Here is an 18,430-nt window from a genome sequence, read left to right on the forward strand (position 1 = left end):
TACATTACTTTATTGAGCATTTTTCATCAAGAACATTTGATTACACAGTATATACAAGTCAAAACTAGATCCAAACCATCCAGGAATAATATTACAGGCTTTCATTTACACAGACAGGTGACAAGGCACGTAAAATTATTACAAAAACTGACCACAAGTAAAATGTGAAAGTTTGGACAAAAGTCACATAGAGAAATGAGGTGCATTTATTGGGAGTGGATTTCAAGGATGGATCCTTTTAAATTAGAAACTGGCACCCTGGATTTAGCACAAATTAGTATCAGAAGTTCCTTGAGGCAATTCTGCCATTTTCTTTGGTTCTAAGCAAAAGACTATTATGGTCACGCTTGAGTAATGTACACACAGATTCAAACAACACAGATTTACCCAGGGCAATACTATACCACGAAGTATTTTACTTCTGATGTTACAAAGCTGGCTATTGGTTAGGGACTCCCAAAACACGGGAGGTATGAGATCTCATGTAAAGTTTTTGGATCATTAAGCAGCTTGAGTTGACTAGCAAAAACTAAATCTAGCAGCAAGAAAGCAGGGACACGCATCTATTGCTGTGAAAGGAAGCATGCAGAGCAAAATAAAAGTGAGTTTGATGAGAATTGAACATCCTGTTAGATTAGTCAGAGGGATTTTTGAAAGGCAAAAGTAACCTCCAGGAGAACAACCTCATATCAAAGGAGACCGAAGTATATATACGTTATATGCAATGTCTGTAAGAATTACAACTATAATTTTGTCCTTAATAGTTGGGTTCTGAATTAGCAGGTCAATCCTTAGAAATAAGAATAAAAATACATACTCCGGAGGAAGAAAAAACAACCCAAACTACACACAGAGTGTAACACCCAAAAGAACTCCAAACAATATATTCCGTATATCAAGTATTATCTATAGCTGTCAGTGCCTAACATAATAACAGAAAATAAAACATCCCAAATCGATTTCTACTCACTCTAGTAGCAACAGGCTGCCTGCACGACCTCTAATACAAAAATGACATCTTCCAAATCATCAGAACTAAGTCAGTGCGGTGATCCCATTCTAAAGTTTTCCAGCTCACTAACACAAAAGAACCCATCAGAGAAAGACTATGCAATTCAGAACAACATAATCACACTCCTAACTTCAAAGATAAGCTGCTGGAATATGAATGTTCATACAGCATAGCTTCAAAATGTCAAAATTCAAACTTGGGTCAAATTTTAGCCAAACATGACCCTTATTTCACCTCTCCTGGCATAGCTAGGATATGATTTGTTGAAAAAAATAAGGTCAAGACCATCTGGGACACCTGCTCTCTGAATACAAACACTTTAAATTGAAATTGCATTATGTGGATAAAGATTTTCCTTGTCTATTCAAGTTCCACATACACTGTACCTAGAAGTTCACTTAATCAAATACCTAAATTCAATATGATGAATTCAATACCAATTCAATAAATGCATAAAAAGCCTAAAGACAATACTTTAAAAGCTGATATACTTTAAACACTGATCTCAGGTACTTTCCAAACCTCTAAGACTTGTAAAGTATTTTGTGGGCAGTGTGTTTTCATTTTGAAGTAACCTGACATCAGTATATGAAAGAAAAAGCCCCCAATCCAATAAATCTTAGTTTGACCAAGTTGCACTGCATCCATATTTTACTTTCCACACATTGTTCTCTTACCTAAAGCCTATACAGTCATATATCTGAACAAAGTTGTTTTTTCATTTGATATACTCTATGATGTGCAAGTACTTTCAGAGATGAAAAAAATATATCATATTGCTGGTTTTATTTCATTAAAACCACTGCTATACTACTTAAAAAGCAAGATATGTTAATAAAGCAACAAAAAAATCCAACAACATGAAGTGAGCTGTTTAAAAGTGGACATAAGCGCAGGTGGTGCTACATGCTATCCTGACTAAATATATAACCCAACAGTGTGTAGAGAGGAATCTGAATACTAAATAGAAATCAAGATGGACTAAATGAACAGGAAAATGGCATAAATACACATTTTTTAATACACAATTATTAAAAGAAACTCATTATTTCAGTATTTTCATTACATTCTGCTATCATTTCTGACATGTACGTACCTTCACGTAAACTCAGGATGAGTATATGAAATAAACATACATACATCAAGACCCGTTTTGATATTCTTGAAGACACTGAAGTTTTGGCTTATCATCCCTATGTAAGTCAGGATACAGACCAATAATGTAGAAGAGGCAGCAATTACTGCTCTTCTTATGTCTGACAAAGGTTGGATTTACACCCACATTTCCAGTCATTCTATGTTTCACAAACTGTTCAAAATTAGTCATATCACACACTGAGAAAGAAACATACACACAGATTCTGTATATGAGATTTCCTGCACTGGGAAGTCACAAGTATTGGCATACCAAGGGCACATGGAACTTCACATCAGGAAGAATACCTTCAGGTCATGGTGTCTCTTCAGCCAAGTATTTACTCTAACACCTCAACAATGCTACTATCTTTCCCCTAGTTAACTACATATATGGGTTATTCTCTGACCAGCTCTATCTGGTGTAGCAGACACCTCTGCAGGGCTGCCTGGAATTTGGTCTCACATATGCATTTCAGCAGAAGATGCACAAAGAACTGTAATGAATTTCTTAACTATGTGACAAATGCTTCTTTGCTTACTGAGGCATGGGAAAGTTTCATTGTTAATGATATTTTTCATGCTTTCTCTTTAGCCTGGTAGGTAACATTTGGGAAGTCTTGAGTGTGTAAAAGGATAGCATGAGATGCAAAGCGTCTTCCTTTAAGAACAGAATTGACAAGTCACACCGATGGAGTTTTATAAATGATATATATTTTTTTAAGTAAAAAAGGTCATTTATGAAATACTTCTTTCATTATTCCATTAAACCGTTGTTCATTTGGACTAAATTAAAACTTGAAAAACAAACAAATTGTGTATGTAAGATTTCCAAGATGCACCTCTTTGCTCAGTGCTTGCCAAATGCTCAAAGATGCTGCACTGAACATACATGTATAGTTAACCTGAAAGAAGGAAAAGGGCTGAGGATCAGTGCTGGTGTGCTAGGAGGCCAATTCAAAATGAAAACACAGCATGTGAAAATTCCTACCCACTTGAGCAGTTACGGTTGTGATGGCCTATGGAACTATGGCAGCAATTCTTCTTAGAGCAAATGATGTAGTTGGAAAGAGCAGACAACATACTGAGAGTACAAGCTGCTCTTCAGAACTGAAGACAGCACAATTGCTGCTGGAATGAATGAGACACAAGTGTGCAGCATAGAAGAAAAGTTAAAGTGCTCTTCTGAGCTGCACAGCTCTATACGCATTTCCATTTGCTTAAAGATGAGCGGGTTTTGAGCAAATCTCCTAATGCCAGTAGGACCTTAGCATGAACTTAAAAGATGGCCTGAGCATGTAACGGTCTCACAAATAAAGTCTGTCATGAACATGTGCAACAGAGAAGAGATAGCTTCCACTGAATAACTAAAACCAGGCTAAAAAGAGAATACTTGGAGGACAAATCTTCAACGCTATGGAGCAATGAGCAACACTTGTTCAAATACATGCCCTGAAAAGCATTCCCTGGGCTGATACTGGATATTGCTCCTTCATAGGCACTTAAGCAGGCAAAAGATCGTTGCTTGTTCTTAAAGAAATAAATAAAAAGCTCAGTAGCTTGTGCTAAGCAGTTCCCAGATATGACATTTAATCTCACCAATTATGTGATATATTTTGTTTAATAGATAAAAAGATATTCTACTTCATAAAAGATGCAGAATAGAATTAATTACACACAATGACAAGCAGTGTACTCAAGACTTCACACGAAAGCTTTACAGTGTGAACTATCAGCACTTTTGTCCTTTCTCTTCTCAACAGAAAGTAATTTGGAATATGGTAGATAGCTCTCTTACTACTAATTATTTTCTTTCCCCTACTCAGAGAAGCTTGATTTATTGCTTCTTTCTGTGCTCTTTGAAAATTATACAGATTTAACTTCTTCCTCTGCAAATTGCCCCTTACATTGACACTGGATCACTTCATAGTATGGAGAGTTCTGGAAAGTTGGATGAAAGTGCCTTAAAATAAGGCAACTGTGAATAAATGGAAAAAAAAATCTAGCTATGTATTATTCAGCACCTTTGCGCCTACACATTTGGAGTCACCACTATATTGCTTCAACTATTAGCAAAGACTGCAAAGCCCCAAACCTATTATTTACTTCCTTTTAGAATCTAAATATGTGAAAGGAAGTAATTTGCAACATGAGACCAGTACCTTTAATTTAGATTTTTAGAGAGATAACTCTGTCCCTTTATGAGCTTTCAACCTGAGCTCTGTTGTGGATTGGGATGACACAGAGAAGTTAGGGCACAAAGGGAAAAGGTGGAAGTAAGGGATTTTAAAATGTGACTTCCAACAGGCATGACAATTGTATTTGAGTACAAACATGCTTTAATGTGTTTAAAGAACAGTCGGCAGGAGCCTGTGTAAGCACTCCCTCAGTTCAACATACATTACAACAAATGGAATGGAGACAAAAGACTGCCTAAAGAAAGAATACGAAAGAAGTCTTGTGCCTACCCTTCTGGCATAGATTTTTGCCTGTATGTGCTCCCAGCAGAGCCTGTCTCACTTGAGGTTGATAAGTTGCTTGGAGAATTGCGACACTGTTGCGACCGTGCTAATGCAATGGACGAAACCGTCACATAGACATCAGAACCAGGAGACAACCTGTTCAGAGCAAAGGAGTTGGTCACATCAGCAATTCAAACAGCAGTAGCATAATGCAAAGCAGGATGGACTATCTAATGTGAACTGTCAGAGCAGCGGAGAACATGGCACCAGGGAGACAGCAGAGAGAGTGTCAGCTGAAAAAACAGACACGTTCCCACTGCAAATCTATTCCCCGTAGAAACTGAGGAAAATCAGCTAAGAAAATGTGGGTGTAGAGGAACAAATGAAGAGAGGCAAGTGTGTGGGGAAGGAAATCACAGCACACACTAGCAAAGCACCACATTTTATAAAGTCTTGATTTGCTTTTGCAGATTGAATGTAAGGAATAATGAAGCATGATATTCCTCACCCAAATACCAAACAGAGTGATCTATCTCTGCTTTTCAGAATAAACTCCTGCCTTGAATTTTAAGTTGTCCAAGCAAACTCAGAGTATCAAGCTTGTACCCTTATGCCACCAAACTTGTCCACATTCAAGTTCAAGGTATAAAAATGTAATGTTATTTCTAAACATCTTTAAATTCCCCCTAACATAATGTTCTCATACAAGGTATTAGAAATCACTGAAAGTACAGGCCTGAGTTATATGAAATCTTCTGTTGGAGAAACAGTGTAGCAAATTGGCTAAAATGCATTTGTGCTGGAAGCTGCAAACTTATAATGATTTACTTGTATATCCTGTTCTGCAGTTGAAGTCTTTCCTAGATCATTTTCTGCTTTGTGCATTTTTGTTTCCCAATCCCCAACTGAATTCAGTGCTGCCATTAAGTTTTTTCTTCTGCTCTTCCACTTTTTCTTCCACTTCAGCGGTGACTGAAGTCATTTAATACTTCTGCAGCAAGCTCAGATGACTGAATTATGCCATCCATGAACAAGAAATTCTACTGTGAATGCAGATCTTCCCTCATTCTAACTCGGAAAAAAACCCTGCAACTTATACATGAGAAACTGCTTAAAAACTGCTTATTAACTCTAAAGAAACATACAGCCAACTGTCTCGTTACACAAACCGGGTCCAGACATTCACAAGAACTTAGTCTACCCACTTAATCTGTATTTGTAAACAAGTGACAGATTCTCACCCTCCCTCACTGTGGTACTTTAAGTACTTTTAAAATTCAAAACCTTTTCTGAAAAGAAATAAAAGAAACACACAGGGCCAGCTTATGTGTTTATGTGTATATCTCAGGGTATGTATACTGCAATGCATTTAAAAAAAACCCAACAGCCAACTAAATCTTACGAAAGCAATTGGACAGACAAGAACCAAACTTCCTGACTGCAATTTCACCAAGGACAAATCATTAAAACAGTCAGTCTTTCCCAGACAAGAAATGAATGACTCAACTCCTGACCGTCACAAGTACCACTTCAAGCAATAAATTACCTTCTAGTCTACTGAAAGGAATTTATTCCACATTTATCAAGCAACATTTCTGAAATATTTGATTGTAAAGTAAAACAGTCCAAAAGTTGAAAATCTGGGGCAGGTCAAAGCAGTTCATTACCCAGTTGCACTCTTAAGAAAAAAAAAAAAAAAAAAAAAAGAGTCTGGCCAACAAAAATATGTGCTTTCAATAGCATACACAAGTCTATATAAGCACATGCATTTAATATAACATCAATGGCAAGGAAACCCTTCAGTAATTTCTGAGGAATTATTTTTTTCTGTTGAAAAATGATTACGTTTTTACTCCAGGATCAGCCGTGCCTTTCCTTTGCCCCCTGTGCTTTACCCAGAAGCGACAGCAATGTTCAGAAGGAACATCAGGACTTCAAAATTGTGACAATGGAGTTGTAACTCATTTACAAAGATGAAAGACCCCGAGGGCAAACAAAATTGTTATAAATGTGATCTGAACAGCAGCAAAGAACAGCCAATTAGGAAGGACATCCTATTTACTTAAAGTGGAAATACATTTTACTGGTAAACACAAAGTAGCACTTAAAGAACATCAATAGGGACAGACTTTCCTTTTACATGAAACAAACTAGACAGGACATGAAAGTAAATTTGTTCAAATTGACTTTTTAAGCTGATTTAATCTGTTGATGAAAATCACTTCCCAACCAAGACAAAATGGGTATTGTTAGCAGTATGGCCCTGTATTTAAGACATTCTATGCTTTTTTTTTTCTTTTAATCTATAATTAAAGCAAACTAAAAGAGACCATTATCTATTTCAAAAGACAAATTTGAGAAGAAATTCTAAAATGGTTAAGTGCACGAGTTCCATAACTGAATTTAAAAGTAGACCAGGCATCCACTGCATTAAAAAGATACAATTACATTTCAGTCAATTGAATTGGGATTATACCACGCCTGATTTAGTTCTAAGAGATCTACTTCATTCTGAAAGGACTGGTTGAGTCTTGCTATGTATGGGAAGAAAATAATCTTTTGTGAAAACGATGAGTGGGATGTGCATATATTTGTTTAGTGTGACAAAGATGCTGAAAGCATCCATCCTGTTTTTAATAATTTAATTTCCATGCCATTCGCTGTAATTTTCTCAAGTCTTCAGACTGCATATGTACATAATATATACCTCACAGGAAGAAATGTTAGCCTAGCATGCTTTGTGTCTGTGGCCTAAGTCACTCTTTAATTAAAAGATCATATACTGGGTCCCCTCTCAGTCATACGGTTGCATTTTGTCCTTGAACAACTTCTACAAGAACAGCACAGCTCAGCCATGCAGGAGGTGCAGGATGACAGAAGAGAAAGGCTAGCGTTATATTAGAGGCACTTCCATGCTGACTTAACAAACTGAACTCTTATCTTACACTTGCTACAGCATTCCAGTATGATCACTGGTGTATTTGTTAAAGACAATTTTTCATTCATTGCCACTAATTGCGAGTTTCCCAAAGGCCTTATTTGATTCTGAGGCCTGATTTACTTCTGTGCTGAGAACTTACCAAAGCAGCTGAAGCTTTAATTTGAAGCTGTAATTTGAATACATAAAATATTAACAATGCTGGGCACACTTCCAAATTTGAGACGCTCAAAATAGGACATAAGAAATGATTAGAACATAATTTCTTTCTCTACCTTTGTTCTTAATCTGAAGAGGTCCAAAGACATCTATTTTCAGACAAGAGTTTTGAAAATTCTGTTTAATTAATACACGTGAAGCATTCAGAAACTGTAGTAATGGGCACCACTGTAATGCTTAGCGGGGAATTAATAATTGCATCTTTACAGTGTGATTTGAATACCATCCAGTAAATAAAGGATGGAGTAATGAAGAGGAAAAATATTAAATAGCTGTTCTTTAATGAGCTTCACTTCAATTTCACTTCAACTGTGTAAAGTGAATGTGGCAGATGTTCTCTGTTAAAAGGAATTCTTGTAATTTAATCAAGGAAAGTATCAAAAAGTATGGTTACATAAAGAGCTCGAATAAAATAGCACAGCAAATCTTAATTCTGGCACAATTATTTCCCAAGAACTTGACTTTACGGTCCTAATCATTCTGAAGCACGCAATGTTTCTCTGAGAACACTGACTGACTGCTGTCAGAACACCAGCAGGTCTGGAAAGGGATAGATAAAACAGAAAATACAATTATGCCATCATATTGTACGTTCTCACACCACACTGCGTACCTTCATGGATATTTTTCTACAATTTGATTATCACATTTCAGAAAAGATGTAATGCAACAAGGAAAGATACAAAGGGAGACAAGTAACTGGAGGTACCGAATAGTTTCTGTACAAAGATAAACTGAACAGGCTCCAGATGCTATTTTGTTGTTTTTTTTAAAAACTCATTTCTGCCTGTTGTCTGCCCAAATGTGAATTACATTAGATCAAGTAAACAAAAAGATTATTCATCATTCCTCATGATGGAAGTACGGATAGGAGAACTGTAAACTATAAAGACACCCAGATACCACCCACAGCTGTTAATCTACAGTACAGATGCACCCAACTCTAGGAGTTCTTAAACTACTGAAAACCAGGAGACTGCTGGAGCTGGTATCAAGTCATCTATATTAACAGATATGCCAATAGCACAAGAATATTTCTTATGCTTTTTCCTGGTCCCTGCTAATGGCTACTATCAAACAAGAGACCAACTCTTAATCACAGACAATGTGGCACTTCCCAGACATTTCTGGAATGCAAGTTTGGCTGAAGAAACAATTATTATAACAAACTTCTGCTTTTTCACTGCTATATCCAGTTCTAGGTCCTAGCATCACTACGAAACATGTTATCCTATATTTCAATTTGCAGGATGATACAAAAACTTGAAATCACTAAACCCTATGAGGAAGGAAAGGCATGCTAGACAACATTCATTCAACAGGTAGTGAGATGAGCACAGAGACTTGCTTGTTAGTATTAGGAAAAAAACTACTCATACAAGCTAATCAACAGCAAAACAGGGTTTTTATATGATATAAGAATCGTTATCTGCAAGTATTAGCGTATAAACTATTACACAGTTACTGCCACCGACTACAAACAAGCACTGTTTGAATTAGTTTCAGGGCAAAACTGCATTCCATAGTCCTCAGTTAGGATTAGACCACTCAAAATGAATATCATTCCAATGTTTCTCTATTGTGGAATTTTGAGGTTATTGCTTGACTGCAGTCATGCCATAATTCAGTTCTTTATTTGGTTTGAAATATTGACTGTGCTTATGGATTTTCAAGTCAGAATCATCCAGTGCAGCACTTAATCACACCATGAGGTACACAAAAGTCCCACAGGATGCTTTGCTCACTTGTTTTCACATTTTTCAAATGTTTCTTGAGTCAGGTTTCAGTTAAGACTAATTTTAGTTTATGATAAGTTAATTAAGAAGAGATTACCATCACGCAACTATTTCATCACCTTTCCTCATGTGTTTTTTTTCTTCATAATGAAGTCTGGAAGCCAACTGGATGAAACATTCAAAATAGTGAGGGGGGGGGAAAATAAGTAAAGCCAAAATTACATTTATTCTGGGCTACACAGTGCACAGTATCCCACGTGGACTAATTAAAATGAAAGGAATGTATTGCATATATATTATCACATCTTTCAATCTTAATATTACAGTAACATTAGATATTTATATTAAGATATATAAAGTCTAATTATTTTTCCTATTACTACAAACACACATCAATCATGACTACAGTGAGGTACACAGAACACTATGAGGAACAGTGAGAATTTAATTCTGTGCAAATGAGTTGCATGCATGAAAACAATTCAGTAAAGAAAAAAAGCACTCTGCAGCTTAGGCATTCACCTGCCTGCCATCAGGGACTGTCAAGCAAGTCTCTCTTCCACCTAAAATAACAGGTCCTTTGTGACACCAAGAGGCTTATGTGATTCAAAACTGAAATCCTCCTGTTTACAGGACTGATAAGGCAGCTTTTATCTAACATAGTTAAATGAGCTGCAGCAAAAATAACAGGCAAAAATCTAAATCTGTTTCACTCAGTATCTATATTTAGAGACTGTAGGTGTATAAAGTGATCATCAGTCAAATATCTCTAGGAGGTAAATTCAAAAAGAATTACATTTTTATCGTGTAAGACCAGATAAATCAGAAAAACTACAGTGCTTCTATTTAACTATTGCAAATTTTTACCCTGCCTGAGGTTCAGGTAACAACTGCATTCACCTCCTGTGACTGGCAGTGCTTGCTCTAAAAAACACCTGATATTCAAAGCTCAAAGAGCTACAAGGATCTACGCACTATGTGCTTCCAGGTTGCCATGTCCCTTAACCACAGATCGCAAACTACCACTGTCTGTTTCTTAGCAAGGATGAGATCGGTCATCGCTGTCACTGCACTGCAGTCAATAAAGCACATTCTATCAATAGCAGGAACAAGGCATGATATATGTCGCCTTCAGTTTAAAAAAAAAAAAACAAAAAACCAAGCATTAAAATCAAACATCAGCAAGTCTTACATGGGGCTTGGCACTGAAAAACAGAAATGATAGTCAGTGTTATCTAGACCACAGCTGCACTTCATTTCTGAAACTGCTTAATGACTCTGGTCCTCACAGGTAAATTTCCAGCCCCACTGACAATTAGGCAGCACCTTCCTTTGGAAAATGAAGCCCCAGTGGTAGTAAGAAAATAGAGGCAATCTGCACAGCTTTGCTAATGAGCCATAATAAGGACCTATAACACTCCTCTGACTCTCTCCCGGGTTCCCAACAGATGGCTGACAAAAGTTAAAGCCAATAGAATGATACAGTGTTTCATACAAATAAAATTAGTTCCTGTTAGGCTGGTGACAACTTCAGCTTTGACTCTCACTGGTAAGGCAGTACAGAATCACAGAATGACCCGAGTTCGAAGGGACCTCAAGGATCATGTAGTTCCAACTAAAATGAGCCAGCCCTACTCTGAGCATGACCAAAGGTCACTGCCTATGGGAACACAAAAAGGGCTATGTTAGTAAGAGGGCTATAAAAATTTCATCTTAGTTCATTTCAGAAATTCTACACAATAACCACCTGAGCTTTCTGAAACGCAATGCTTTTGTTGCACAGAAAATGACAGAGTAATTCTATTGAAGTAATCTTACTGTTTGGTTTTTTCCTCCCTGTTCCATATTCCTTTAAAATGAAGTAACAATGTATTTCTTCACTTTAACTGGCAACACATTAACCTTGTGCAGCTGCTGTTATATTCAGACATGATCCAGCCAAGATTAACATGTTTAGAGCAGACAGATAAAACATATTTTTTCAGCATCCCCCCAAAAAGCCCTGAAAAACAAAAGGCTACTTTGGTAATATATGCTTCAGGGTGAAAGAATCCAACATAACCTTTCTAAAGGAAAAAAAAAAACAACCCAACACTTAACGTCTGGAAAAAACAAAACAAAACAAAAACCAATAAAAAAAACAGCAGTTACATGCTTTGAAAATGAAAGAAATGGAAAGTTTAAGTTTCACTTTTTGGAAACAAATACAGAATATATGGAAATGTCATCTTCCCCTCGCAAAACATTCATCAGGCCAGAACTCCCCTCTTGAAGCATCCAGCGAGTGGATAAACCTTGGATGCTGTAGGATTGTTGTATTGTGACTTTTATGCATAAGAAAAGCACAGTCAGGGCCTCACCCTCCTCTGCACAAGGAAAGGAAGCAACAACTCAAGACTCTGGACAAAATTCTCTGGTTAGTGCCATGAAGCGTCAGAAGCTTCTGGAAAAAAAAACAGCAGTTCAGCTGTATCTGATGTTCCGCCACTCCCTGAGCCTTCGCCCAGGTATTACCGTGCCTCCCGTAATTACAGAGTGAGATGCTACAGCACTGGACAGGCAGGAAAAAGAAACACCGCACCCCACCAAAAAAAAACCCGAAACAGACCTACTCCCATTCCTTCAAATTCATCACCTATTTCTCTTCAAGTTTAACAGGGAAATACGGCATGAAGCCATGCAATTATTATCTTGGTCCGGCTTTTGCGGTCTTCTTCACAAATAGCCTTATTAGCAGACTTAAAAAACAATACATACATATATAGATATATACAGACACACGACAATATATAGGCATATAATATATACTACCAATAATTTCAGAGTTGCCAATTTTCTGGTGATGCAAGTTCTAACCACACACCAGTTGAGCTTACAGAAAGCGACAAGGGTGGGGGTGGGGAATCACAAGACTTACCACCTAATTAGTTTAAGTGCAGAAGTATGACAACATCCAATGACAAATAAAGCGAAGTCTTTACCAACTAGTGTCATTTGTTAATATGCAGCCTACACAAGCTTCAAGTGATTTCACCTTAGTCTTTTGGTCTTGGCTGTATCATCTTTTGATGCTTTATTTTGTTTTTTATTAACCTTAAGTGTCCCAGTCAATAAATCTGCCTTCTGTACAGGTCAGTATTTCCTTACTGAACAATGTTAAATGCTATTTCTGCCTCAGGAGCTTTAGATTATTCCACCGAGCCTATAAACAAGCTAAGAACTTTAATTTGCTTCTTTAAAATGCAGATTTTCAGGAAAATTTAGATCTAAAACTCTGATGTCACTCAGTTAAAAATATAGGAATTTTAGAATAGCACTCAATGCAGTGAAACATATCCTATCAATCCAGTAGCACTTCTTTTTCTAGTTACTCAAGTCAAGCAATCGTATTTCCTTTTGGCTAATGTTTCACTCATATTCATATTGCCTTTTGGCTAAGTAAAGACAAGAAAAGTCTTTAGGTGCCTAGATAAATCTATTGTGCTTTTTTCAAGACAAAATTCTGAACAGCAGTATAAAGCAATCTGTGCAGAATTTACATACCTCCGGCTCTCCAATGGGCGCCCATCACTAGAGATGCTCCGGGGGATGTTGGCTGCTCGTTCTGGGGGTGGCATTTTCCCTTCTCCTTTCCCTGAGCCAATCCTAGATGGCACTGGACTTTGAACCTGGGATGGTACCTGAGCCACATGAGGTCCCTGTCCTTTGTTTGTGTTTCGCTGCCATTTGTTGTTATTTCTGAAGGGAAATTTGAATTCATATGGCATTCCTTCATTCACTTTGTATTCCATCACGGGCATACGGTAGTTTTCAGAACAACTTCTAGAAAAGAAAAAGGACAACGAAATAGAATGTTGTTACAAAAAACATTGTTCTGAAAAGCAAAACAAATATATTCTGTCCACAAGGATAAAATTTTAAAGACAGAAGCTGTATCAATTACATGAAAGAGATGATGCAATACTTTTTTAAAATAAACATGTGTTTAACAAGTTTTGCTACTGCTCATCTGATTACCCTGCAACAAAAGCAAAAACAATAACTGCATGGAAGTTATCTTGGTAGAAAATTAAACACTTGCTAATAGCTGTCAATGCCCCCTCCTTTCCAAGGATAAGCATGAACAGGGCAGCACAAAAAGTGGACTAAGATAGGATAGAATTTACCACAATTCATGTAAGATGCAGGGAAAACTTCTGCATACATGTTAAATAATATGTTAGAGTGATTTGGAAAGTAAATATGACCTTCAGTTCTGGTGAGGATAGTTTTGACAAATATACCCGAGTATATTTGCCTGAAATATTTATTGTGGTTAGTTGTTTACCTACACAAATCATTTTCCCATTCAGAAGAAAAGAATGGCATGCTCTGTAAAAACAATCAGTGCAAAACTTTCTACTACTAGCTCTTCCTATGCCATTAATGTTGAGAACTAGCACCATCTCTTCCCAGTTAAAGTTTAAAACAAAATGATAACCTGTTATCTGGCCACACTGACATTGGGAAGCTGTGTGGTCTAAGAGGACACAGTGGAAGGACACGAGCTTTGAAAAATTGATTGCTAAGGAGATAATGATTTGTGCAAAGATTTAAGCCAATACATGTTGGATAGGCAGTAATTCAATACACAGTTCCTAAATCTTAATGATTTTGGATAAAGCAAGCAGGAAAAACAATTACTTTCAAAAACTTTATAATTAGGTAATAACCTACTACAAACATTTGTTCACTACAAGACAACAAATCCCATGGCTGCCGAGAACAGTATTTCTAAAAGTGCAGTAATTTCTCTTCCTGCTGTGCATATGGATACACGAATGCTAAGCCTGCATTTGGCGACACTTAATTTAGTTCAGAAATAATAGGATCTGTGCCTTCCACGCAGAATTTTCTGCTCTAATCCTTTTGCTATGATTGCAGCTGAACATTCCATTTGCTTGGGCTACTAAATACTGTACAAAAGCTTTTCAAATACCTCATGGATGACCTTATGCCACTGTGCATTTTAATCCCTGACATATTCAATTTTCCACTGACAGCTAGGGGACAAATAAAACTTCTTTCCCATTTGCTACCAGTTACAACACGGTTTAGATTGGCTCACAGTAAAAACAAATATGGATTCTTCTAGCTTTTACATAAATATAATGTCTTTGCTTGAAGACATATTTTTGTATTAATGTAACAAATGCACATTTAGGTTCAACTCCAATGTTCCTAACTATAAAAAGATTAAAGATCTATTCCTATGAAGATACTATCTGATTAGAACACAGCAATGCAAAACCTACTCTGACTGAATGGAATGTGTTGGTATTTTGTAACTGTACATCTTAGTAGATCTAACAAAAATCTTGAGCTAGCCACTGGGCAAATTTAGTCTATCAAAGATTATCCCATTTTACTCGTATAGCTTTTACAAGAAATAAATACAAGATGCTGGGCATGTGGTCGAACACTACGGACAATTAAAGAGTTTAGGGGGACCATGAAAAATTACAAAAAACTTTAGGTAGTATGAGTTCCAGAAAAATGCAAACAATATATAATTTAGGAATAAAAGCATGTGTTAATGCTTATTTCTGACCAAACTACATTTAAAACCTGTAAGAGTAAAAATATTGTTAATACAGGCCTCAAGATAACAAGGATTGGAAGTTAGAGAGCTGCAGCAAGATCTATGGAGTGGAAAAAAAATTGCAATTTTAGAGGAATTTCTCTGCTTGGATCCACAGGTTGGATAGACTCTGGTGCCAAACTTATTAAACGAGAAAACTATATGTCTATTCATAACTTTCCAGAGCTACAATGCAAAGACTCCAAAATGTAGTTATTTTTGATGCACACAAATGCACAGTTCTCTATATGTTGTTTGATTTCTATATGTAGCTTAAAGGATACATATGCTTATTTTGACATTTTGTTAAGCAGCAGCATACAATAAATATTTTGCAGGATCCAGAATGTGAGAAATTTTCCTTAGCTTTTCTTTCACCTTACAACTCTGGATGCTATCATCTTAAAACTAAACAATGCTTTCTGAAGGTTAACACTTATTCTCCAGCATTTCACCCCACCTCCACCATCCCCCAATGCAAAATATAATTTCTGACTAGATGTAGCCATCACACAGTACCTGCGTGGTGTGCAGTCCTCATATGGGGGGACAATGACGACCTTCACTGTTACTGATGTCCTCAGAAGATCAATCATTTGCTCGTGGCTCAGAGTGGCTACAGCCACCTTACAGATTTCCACCAGCCTGCTACCCTGTCGCAGTCCTGCCTGCCATGCATACCCATAGGGCTCGACATCTGCCACAATGCCTTCATAGTTTACATGGAAGCCAAGCTGACCCAGACCGTTCCTACGCAGAGTCATCTCCACTGTTTCACATCCCTTAGTCACAAGCTGTGGATTGAAACAGGAAATTTATGAATTAGGACATTAATAGTACACAATAAGGGAAAATATGTATCCTAGTCCTGGGTACAATGCCAAGTGAAAAGATCTCATCACTCAAACTGGCATTTTCAGTAGTCTGGTAATCCATGTTTTGCCTCAAAGTTTTTACCAAAACCACAGGAATTTTAGGAAAAAAACCACAGCAGCTCACAACAGATAACACATGGATTTAGAAAAGTGTCTCTATTTTATCGTAATCGATTTGGTAACCGGACAACAGTGCTATGCATTTCCAGCTGTTACAGTAAACTGCAAGTTTACATTCAAACAGAATAATAATGTAGTGGCACAAGATACTGGACATAGCAAGTGAACTGTAATCCATGCCAACTTGTGTGTCCACCATGAACATGAATATAGTTAACAGGACATATTTTTCCCTTTTTCCTGGTCATTATACAACTACAGCTATGAAATTACAGGAAAGATGGTGAAATATAACACATCCTTTCATGACTTAATTGGATAAAAAATGAGCATAGACAGATGTTTTATATAAAAGACACTACGATTCACTGTGTTTTTATTTCATCATATTATATTGAGAGAATATCTTAAGCTTACAATACAAATTAGGACTGCACCCTGCTAGCACATTACTAAGACAAAGATATTAGGGTTTCATTTGAAACAAGTGCTGGAGAAAAATAAGGAAAACCCTACAAAAGAAAAATGATGATCACAGTATCTACTGTGCAGGATCAATTTATGCATGTGAAGTCCCTGTTTTCTTGTTTTGTTTATTTTTTAAATATGGAGACAACTGTCAGAGCCAGTTGATGTCGGTTGATAAACTGACATCAGATCAATAAGGGATTATGAGGAATAAAAGCAGGAAAGTCTCCATAGATTTAACAATTAGCAATTAGGACAGCTTCAGGCATCCCAAAAACTGATGTGACTCCGAAGCCTTTGTGGTGGGGTAAGATGAGAAAGGAAAGAGAAAGCAAACAAGAGAACACATTCTAACCTCCAGCCTTTTGACGATCTCTTTGATGTCATCAATGTTGCTGATGAAGCTCTCCAAAGAAACGCATTCACCTCTCTCATAGAATATTTTTATATTTGTGTCCGTCGAAGTCCAACCTATTACATCTCGACAGGAGCAGTTAAACACCACACTTTTTGTGTCCTGTTCAATGAGGACTACAAACTCATTAGAGACACCTAGGAGACAGTCTATTTCCATACCCTTGCTGTAGTCTTTTGCATGGACACTCCACACAATAGCACCAGAGCTATAGATCTCTGCTCCTGGATAAGGTTTGGACTTTTCTTTCTTTTTTGAAGCAAGTGAGATGAAGGGAAATTTCCCAGAAGGGTCAATAGGTGTGTTGGTGACATTCTTCTCTGCCAAGTCTTTCAAGTATTCTTGACGGGTCCTGGTGGCCATTGCACGAAACTTTTCTGATTTGTGAGCAGCATTCTCTGCATTAATGACTTTGGCTAATAAGAAGTCCCTGAACACGTTTGATTTAGGAAATGTGACGCCTTTTGGAATAGGTGGTCCAAAGGATGGTACATCTCTGGATCTTGTTACAGCAACACTAAAAGAAATACGGAAATAAGGAAGAAGCAGAGAGTTTCACTGTATGTGAATTCAGCAATTTTGAACACATAAATATATTTCCTTTTCTCCATAACCCCCACGTTCTACTTTTTTTTCTCAGTAATGTACCCATATTTACATTTTAATCTTGCCAATGTGTAGACAATGTCTCCCTTCTTGTACGAGCAGAAGGCCAATTATTTCTACATCCAGCAATTTTTTTGAGCCACCCTCAGTATCTCAGCTTAAAGAGAACCTCAAATGTAAAATCCTGCACTTCTTGGGGTAGGGGGAGTGGGGAGGGATAAAATAATCAGTCTGGTACTATAGTTCTGCTTCTTATACCTTTTCATTATAACCAAAAATTTCTGACACGTTTTATTTCTCCAGCCTATAATTTAGGCAATTAACTTGCTGAAAGGCTCATTCACACAGTAGTCTGTCCTAAGTATACATCATCAACTCCACTGCAACAGCTTTGTAAGAACTACACTCTATCAGTTCTAACCTAGCATATCTAGGTCCAAATATGAAAAAGCATTAACTAATTTTGGTCAAAATATCACGGCAATGGAGTTCTTATGAAGAAAATAAACACCTGGAAATACACTAGAAGCGTACATGATGGCTCACTCAGAAGGTTGGCTGTTATTAATTTTACACTTTATTCTAACCTGACTCCTTCATCACAATTACTGAAATCCTCAAGTGAGTTATTTTGACAGAGAAGCCAGGCTTCTGAAATATTCTTTATCTTAGGTGGGAGGAAGGATCACTGGTAAAGACAGTGCTTAATTTTATTCCTTCTGTGCAGTTCCCTATATAAATTCCAGTTCAATTTTATGCTACATTGCTTCCTGTTTAGTCTAGAATTATGATCAATGAGACTGTTCCCAACAATCCACTGAAAAG

General features: G+C 37.0%; 1 protein-coding gene across 15 annotated transcripts in view; it reads right to left on the reverse strand.

Moving 5' to 3' along the window:
• The window catches only part of SIPA1L1 (signal induced proliferation associated 1 like 1), a 179,598-nt gene that overhangs the window by 24,961 nt on the left and 136,207 nt on the right, over positions 1-18,430 (reverse strand). For 12 of the 15 annotated variants that reach the window (XR_014947157.1, XM_015864666.3, XM_015864673.3 and 9 more), the window contains 4 exons: positions 16,940-17,516; positions 15,641-15,915; positions 13,045-13,323; positions 4,615-4,764 (listed from right to left, as the gene is read on the reverse strand). Coding sequence is in view for 14 of the 15 variants with exons in the window: in XM_015864666.3 (XP_015720152.2) it covers positions 4,615-4,764; positions 13,045-13,323; positions 15,641-15,915; positions 16,940-17,516 (1,281 nt within the window). In the remaining variant the exon portion in view is untranslated. The remainder of the gene's footprint in view (positions 1-4,614; positions 4,765-13,044; positions 13,324-15,640; positions 15,916-16,939; positions 17,517-18,430) is intronic. The other 3 variants (XM_085550329.1, XM_015864676.3, XM_085550327.1) reach the window with 1 other exon arrangement.

Source organism: Coturnix japonica, chromosome 5 (genome assembly GCF_054131305.1).
Source record: "Coturnix japonica strain WE chromosome 5, WE-NBRP24, whole genome shotgun sequence".
Taxonomy (NCBI): Eukaryota; Metazoa; Chordata; class Aves; order Galliformes; family Phasianidae; genus Coturnix; species Coturnix japonica.